Raw genomic sequence first — 8,467 nt, forward strand, 5'->3', positions numbered from 1 at the left:
GTGTCGCGGTCATCGACCTCTAAGCCGCCAGGGCTTGTCCAACGGATTCGTGGGAGATTGAAGTCCCCACCAATTATCAGGCTGGGGGCTGGGTCACCCAGTTCAGCCACCCTGGTCTCTATTTCCTTAAGGGTTTTTTTGAAATTTTCCGGCGGACAAGCAGGCGGTCTATAGACTATAGCTACGCACAAGTCATATTTTTTTATGTGAAGTAGCACGTATTCAACAAAGCCGTCAGAGTTTCCAGATTTCGATCTCAATTCTACAGTGCTTCTTGCGAGGGAGTTCCTAAGGTAGACAATTACTCCACCCTTCTTTCTCCCTTCTTTCCGGTCCGCGCGGTAGTGTTGGAATCCTTCCATTGTAATTTCTGCATCGAGGATATCTTTTCTTAGGTGCGACTCCGTTAGTGCAATCATAAAGATCCCACCCTCGTCGGCCATCTCACCAGCATCTTGTGACGCGCTCTCAGTGGGAAGAGCCCCCCGATGTTGGCCAGCAGAATGCCAGACTCTTCCCTTATTGGTGCGCTTACCTGCGTCTCCACCACTCTGCCTGGAAGAAGCAACCGCGCAACGCGCGGCTACAGCTGAGGTACGGCCACTCGGAATACGGCTGTAAACGTGCGCGTGAGATACAGTCGGTTACGAAAGTCATTTTACTCAACGGAACTGCAAAGGATCAACGTTTTCTGGTAAATAGAGTGAGTTGAGTGGTGTACACTAATAGGTTCTCAATTTTGATTGCGTTCAGATTAGGTACCTTTATCATGGGCTTGAGATTTTCGTTAACGTGGGATGTGAACTTGAATTTCCCAAATTAATATGAAATGAAGCAGTGTTTCATTGCAACCCTCTCTCTGTACGATTTTTGCCGTAACCTATTCATATCGAGAACCTTACTTACAACGTGCCGGTAATGACCACTGCAAACCAACCTGAGAGGATTAAAGCAATTGACGATCGAACGATAAAACCCATAATGTACGGTCAACATCTATAAATTAAATTTCCATAAAATCCTTCAAAACCCTTTCATTTTTCACTAGGTCCTCATTTGAAGAGACAATTAGAGAGCAAATATTTCAATAAATTCATTTCCGATGGACTTGTTGCAATACAACTGAATTTCAAGAGGTTATTGAACCAAAATACAAGAAAAATAAGTTAGTCAACAGCCTGGCTAAGCTAAGGTTAATCTCACAATTTTTTGGCTAAAATCTACCGTTTCAGCCAAACAATTGTGACTCTTGACTAACACTTACATAGATAGAGCCAAGCTAGTCACAAGTATTTTCTTTTTAATTTACCCTAGAAATTAATTGAAATATTTTACTTTTTAACAGTTTTAGCAATCAAGTGAAAATATAAAACAGGAAATTTAATTGTCAATAAAAGTAATAAACTACCTGCACAATGCTCATGCAAAATATTCAATGACAAATTAATTAAATAATAAATATCTTACCTTTGGCCAACCATTCCTTCTGAATATTTATTGGTAAGGCAGCTGCTTAAGCATTCCTGCACAGCACGAGATGTGAAGTTCTCTGATGCAATCATTTCCAGACCACATCTTTGACGTCTCTGTAAAATATTGCACATTATCAATCATTAATTACAAAAGCTACCCATTTTGTAAATATCTATGTTCTAATATTAGTTCATTTTCCTCCATTTCACCCTCTTCCAAGAAAATTCGAACTAGTATACGAGTGCAAGTAAAAAAATTTCCTCCTGTGAATAGGCGCACTTATTACCTTAGAAAATTCAATAAAACATCCTTTCAAAATACTTGAAGTTCAAATAAGTAGAATAATGAACCTAATTTTGGAGCACATTCAAACATAAGTGCATAGAGTCATAAGTAAGAAGATAAAATAGAAGAAAATTATCAGTGCAGATAGTAAGAGAGTTCTGAAGAAAATTTGAAGCATCAATTTTTTAAGCTTCCTCATAATTGCAACAGTATTGGTAAGTGGTAGCAGAATACCTTTTTAAAATTACATGCCTGAATAATTGTGCTGGAGATAATTTTTGATGAGTAAACTTTATATTTGCCTATAATTGATTGATTTTGTTACACACTATCCACATTTAGTATGTAGCTGCAAATATAAGTAGTATGTAGCTGCATATATAAGTAGTATGTAGCTGCATTTATAAGTAGTATGTAGCTGCAAATATAAGTAGTATGTAGCTGCAAGATGTGAACTTTAATCTACCAATCTAAGAAATTATCCACACATACATATAAAAATCAGTATTTTTTTGTATATATATATATATATATATATATATGTGGATTATTTTTGAAATTTAGTTTTTTCTATTTCCTCATAATGGGAGTTCTATTTCCTCATAATTATCATTATTTACAAATAAATGGTATTTATATGTCATTATTTAGGTTAATTGCAAAGTGTTTACACTCGTTTGAAAGCTACAAACAAGATGCGTTTAACAAAGCTACTACCATGGATTTTCATGCAATAGTTTTTGCGTAATGCCGTTGTAAATTTATGCAAAATGAATATTTTATATATATATTTATACATAAAAATACATTTATCGCCTATTATTCACGTTAAATTGAACATAAATAGGTCTAAAGACGCGTGCTGGTACCTTGAATGCAAATAATTGGCAATGGGAAAGCTTGGGCTACAATATCAAGACTTTTTGGGGCATATTCTTCCGTTTTCAACGAATTTTACTTTATTTGGCTCCCCGGAACAATTTAAAAATCCAAAAAACGCCATCTTAAAAAAAGTATAACTCCAAAGGTTTTCAAGCTACGGCAATGAGAGACATACCATTCGGTTTGTAAAAACAATACCTAGCGACTCTAGAAGCATTTTTTTAATATGTGCATGGTTTGACTTATATATGGGAGAGGGAGGAAGGTGGGGGGTAAAAATGTGAAAAAAATGGGAAGAACGCGAAAAAAACGATGAGGAAAATAAAAAATCGGGGCTCTACAGTCGCTAGATATTGTTGTTACAAATCGAATGATATGTGTCTCGACATTGTAGCATGTGATTTGCAAAAGTTATAAATTTTTTTAGAGTACCCCTTATATGCCGTTTTCTATTAATTCCATGTTTTCTTTCATTTTTTTCAAATTTACATGAACAAAAAGGTCTTAGATTTCTGTTGTACATATGTGTACCAAGTTTCAAAACGATCCGTCTGTAAACAAAAAAGTTTTGTTGGAGGGTAGCCGGTCCCCTTACGTAAAATCTAAAGGCTTTATCTATAAATGTAGCGGTAGCGCTGTAGCGGCAAAACATCGTATCGCTACTTAAATATGTAGCGGGCGCTACCGCTACCGCTACATTGCCTTAAATGTAGAGCCGCTACCGCTACCGCTACTGAAAATGTAGCGGCCGCTAGTAGCGGCCGCTACATGTAGCGCGCTACTGCCCACCTCTGGGTACAAGTAGTATGTTGCTACATATACAAGTAGTATGTAGAGGAGTTGAAAGTAAAGAATCTAAATTTATAAAATACTGTCAAAAGTCATAAAATACTGTCAAATACAGTGCAATAAATGTTACATGTGCAGTTGTTATATAAATTTCAACAAAAATATTGGAATTGCAAATTTTCCATGTGACTGTCACATGCATCTATAGTATAATTATTTATGAAAAAATTTCTAAGGTAATTATCTCATTGTGTTAGGTGTTTGCAACATTTTTTCATATTCTTAATATCATGCATACCTTCTCCTTCTGAATAATTGAATAAAGATCAGGATCATCCTCTTGCAGAGGCTTTGTGAGATTCAATTCTTCAGCAATTCCATTAGTCGCCATGTTTGATTTATTATATAGGTATAGACTCTGAGACTTCTGAAAAATTAAATCTGGAAAATTAAAATGGGTTATCATGACAAACAAGCAATAAAATCCAGACTATACACCAGTGAAACCAAATTAAAAGTATTCTTGGATGGACCACAGCATTCTAGGTCTCATATTCATGATATAAATAAAATAAGAAATCATGTAATTAAATGCTCACCTATTTATAATCATACCAGCAAAAAAGCTTGCTTCTGCTGGTATGATTACCAGTTTGCTTCTGCTGGTATGATTATCAGCTTGCTTCTGCTGCTAATCATACCAGCTTTATAGCTTGCTTCTAATGCATCAAGCATGGTATTCTAGATAAGGAACTGAAGACATCTAGATAACCATAAGGAACCTGTGAACATAGTCAAGATGCCCATGACTATGAACTGCTATGGGTAGATTTGCACATGGCTTGTTTTAATTCTTAGGTATCATCTTGACCTAATATGGTAAAGTTCATTGTGGGTTGACACAAATGAAGTAATTTTTCTAGCATCATGGATGGTAAATTTGAGAAAAGAGATAATTTCACAGAGAATTAGCTGCAAAAATCCTGTCATGGCTTGGGAAGTACATATTATTTAGTGTAAACCTGGATAGCCATAAAGTAAGATCTAATAATAATAAGATAAATATTATATCAAGATCTTTTGGAATCAGATCAGGCAGAAGCATTTAACTTGTCACAAACATCAGAATTGAAAACTGGGGTTGGTAGATCCAGCACAACAATTCAAGATTTAATGTTTGGTGGCCAATGAGAGTGACTAACAAGAGTAACTTTCAATGGTGGATTGCATCAGCAAGAAAGAGGGCTTGTGCAAACTCAATTTACAAAAGGTGTTAATGCCATTTATGAATTGTTGATGGCAGAGACTATGAATAAGGAAGATATTGATGTTAACTTTGCATTCTTGATGAGTAAACAAAAAAGCTGTCAGAGTTAAACAAACAGCTGTAGTACCGTACCTCATATTTACTGAGGAAACTGAAGATGATTTCATTAAGAAATAATTCCAAATATGTGCCACTTATGACAAAAATTCCTCAATACAGAGTTGAAGGTGCAAGCAGTCTTGCAGTTCTAAAATGAGTTTGTTTTTGCCATCACTGCAACCATCAGAATACAGCAGCTTGGCCAAGATAAGGTCATTCAAGTTACCCAAAACTGAGTTGAAGGTGTTTGATGGGAACTTGCTAGAATGGCTTGGATGGTGGGCATAGTACACTAGCATATCTTCTTGCATATCTTCTCCAGGGATTAAAGGATGGGCGAACAGCCAAACAAACTAGAATGCTACCCACACACAGCAGAAAATTATGGCAAAGTAATAGCAGCACTAAAGGAGAGATATGATGCTAGAGGCCTCCTGCTGCAAGTCTATGTGAGAGAATTGCTACAGCTTGTCAAGAGTTCTACTACAATGCACCAAAACCTGGAGTTATTTGAAGTTATTTTACCAAAAAATATAATTGATTTTACCACCCGGTCTAAGATACCCCAAGAGCTGGGGTAACAAAGACCATCACTTTTTTTTAAATTACATAAAGACTATGAGAGGCAGGAGCCAGAAATTTATGGTGAGTGAAGCTAGAGTATAGACTTGTATTTTGCATGTTTCAATTCTAGTTTAATTTAGCTAGTGAAAACTGGCATTTATAAAAAAAGTGGTCTAAGTTACCCTATTTAACGGTATATACCGTCAAACGGGGTAAAAAGGGACGGTTTTGAGCGTTTTTTGTTAACAACTTCTTACCATGAAACATTTCAGAAACAAGTTTAGGCTCGTTTTATAGCTCTTTGCGAGGGCTATCCAATGTCATCTTCAAAAAATTCCATATGCTATTCGTAAGGTGCCAGACGCAAAACAAAATCGTCCTGATTTACTCCTGGGAACGGGGTAATCTGGGACACTTGCAATATAAGTTAATTTTAAAACGTTTGAAGCATGCAGACTTATTGCAGAGTGTACTCATCCATTACTAACAGTACTTTGAAGTCCTCTTTCATTGTAGATGATGTAGGTGTAAAATAAATGACATTTTCTATGATTTTTACTTGTTTTTCCTTTATTGATATTATATTACCATATTCATTAATTACCATATTATTAATGCGATATTACTGTATCCATGGACATGCCATTGAGCATTGACATTTGACAACAACCTTGTCCACTGCAAGCTTCATATCAGCAGCCATGTAGCATTTCTTCTGTATCTGACTATCTGTGAGCTTACAGGATGCCACACTCAGGAAGATGTATATAAACGGGGAAATTTCCTGTGCATAAATAGTTTTTTATATTTTCTTCGCGCACGCGTTCGGGCAAATCATGGTCATCGATTCCATGCCACGCAGCACTCGGTGCGGGCCGCGGAGCCGTCCGACCCAGTTCTGATTTAGACAGTTTTCATCTGAATGGAACGGCAACATCGTCTGTAGATTTCAAGTAATGCTGAACGATCTTCGACTTCAAGTGTGATGTGTCCCTCTGAAGCTATTCTCATTTTTATTAATGTCTGTTGTTCGCCTCTATAATTAATCTTCATCGCTGCAATAAAAATGAAAATTTATAATTAAGATAGATTTCTTCTGGTGCCTGTGTTTTTTTTATGCAATTAGCACTTATTAGTGAATGAATGATTTGTGGTGTGGTTCTTTAATCTTGACTTATGCAGTTCGCGCAATCCCGGCCATCAATTCTACACCACACAAGAGCAGTTTGTGGAGGAACAGACGCAATTCTCAGTACAGTATGCCTTTAATTATCCTTCTATAATATATGATTTTTCTTGATATGGAAATTTAGTGAATGAGAAATCTAGAACTTTATTTTGGAAGAAATTATCTCCAAGACTCCAAAGTCATATGGCAACACTGAACACCGTATTTTTACATTTCGTATGTTTAATAGCCCAGTTTACGATTACCATATGTTCCGTATCCGACAAGTGGAAGAGTCAGAAGTAACCCGTAGTCCCAGACATTTCTTACATTTTATTATTGTTAGTTTGACTCGCGTAGTTGATATAAACTTTGATGACCAACGAAATATAACTTTTTAATAGGGAAACTTCATGTTTATTATACTACAAGTAATCATCTTTATTTAATTATAGCCAGTGGTGGGCACAGTTCCGCTAATCCGCTAACCGCTAATTAGTGAAGCTAACTTTTTCCTTATCGGATAAGCTGTTCAGCTAACTTTGAAAACCTTTAGCGGACCAATTAGCTTCCGCTAAAATTAGTTCCGCTAACTGGTAGTCCGCTAAAAATGTTTTAAAATCTCTGATTTAATGCTAAATATCGTAAGCCGTGTGCCACGCCCACACTGACGGCTGACTTCATCATCAAATGATTGTCAGCCAATCACGTCTTGTGTTACTGGCAGTAACACAAGACGTCCTGTACTGCAGTCCTCTGGTGGACGCAATGCTGGCAGGCATCACGAAAAGGTTTGGGTCCCTCCTAGAAGACAAGGAGTGCCAGCTGACAGCGGCCTTCCACCCTAAGTTTTGCCTGTTCTGGCTGGAAAAGCATAATCACAGCCATCTCAGCAGGGTACAGAAGGCCATGGAGACCGCCGTGGAGACAGCCCTGAGGGAGACCGTTGAGGAGGGCAGCAGCACCACCAGCAATGACAAGGATGGGGAAGATGACTTCTTCAGCAGCATTACTCAGCCCATGGAGTGCAGGAGAAGCCATGGGCCACTGAAGTCCAAGGCACAGAATTTGGTGAAGACCTGGCTGGAAAGCAGCTCGAAGGAGGAATTGACTGACGTTGCCTTCTTGGGCGAGCAGGTGTTGATGAACCTTTTCGTTAAGTACAACACAGCCATCCCATCCAGTGCTGCAGTTGAGCGCCTGTTTTCCATAGGCTAGGACATCTTGAGTGCCAAGAGAGCCACCCTGTCAGATGCCAACTTTGAGAGGCTGATGTTCATGAAGGGCAACAATCATCACCTCGAGGAAATGAAGGCGAAGGGCAAGCCAGAGTAAAAGGAGTGTGTAACCCTGGTGTAACCTTAACATTTCTTATTCTTTTAATAAACTGTATGTTGAATGTCAACTACTGCCTAATTTCATTTGTTCATTCAATTATTTATGTTACGTACATCTTGATCATCATCTGATCTTGGCATGCTACATCTTTTTGGAAAGCTCCTTTTCAAGGCTTAAAGTTCAGCTCTGTAGGCCTTTTTTCAGAGTTCCCCCCCCCCAAATTAGGCCAAATTTAGATTTATATATCAAAAATTAGCGGTTAGTGGTTAGCGGCAAATTCCGCTACATTTTTCGGTGATTTATCGCTTTAGCGTTATCGAAGCTAACTTTTCAGTTAGCGGATTAGCGGTTATCGAAGCTAACTTTTAGGTTAGCTGTGCCCACCACTGATTATAGCCATGTTGAAATGTGTTTTTTTTTGAAGCCTGCTCCTAGATCACTAATGTTTTTATATACATCCTCATATTGTTAGGGATGCTCGCCGCTTCCATCAGATCTTAAAATGTAAAAGTTTAATAGATACAGATTTGTATGAATAATGCCATTCAATATTGTTAGCTACATCAAAATGAGGGTGGAACATGGGAATGGCAATGATTAAT

General features: G+C 37.5%; 1 protein-coding gene across 1 annotated transcript in view; it reads right to left on the reverse strand.

Annotated features, from left to right (window-relative positions):
• LOC108668408 (serine hydroxymethyltransferase) overlaps positions 1-3,872 on the reverse strand; it is a 14,357-nt gene extending 10,485 nt beyond the window's left edge. The window contains exons 1-2 of the mRNA XM_018155625.2: positions 3,728-3,872; positions 1,468-1,586 (exon numbers count right to left, since the gene is read on the reverse strand). Coding sequence (XP_018011114.1) covers positions 1,468-1,586; positions 3,728-3,820 — 212 coding nt within the window. The 5' untranslated portion in view covers positions 3,821-3,872. The remainder of the gene's footprint in view (positions 1-1,467; positions 1,587-3,727) is intronic.
• Positions 3,873-8,467: the final 4,595 nt, after the last annotated feature.

The sequence above is a fragment of the Hyalella azteca genome, unplaced genomic scaffold, assembly GCF_000764305.2.
Source record: "Hyalella azteca isolate HAZT.00-mixed unplaced genomic scaffold, Hazt_2.0.2 contig13981, whole genome shotgun sequence".
In the NCBI taxonomy this organism is placed as follows: Eukaryota; Metazoa; Arthropoda; class Malacostraca; order Amphipoda; family Hyalellidae; genus Hyalella; species Hyalella azteca.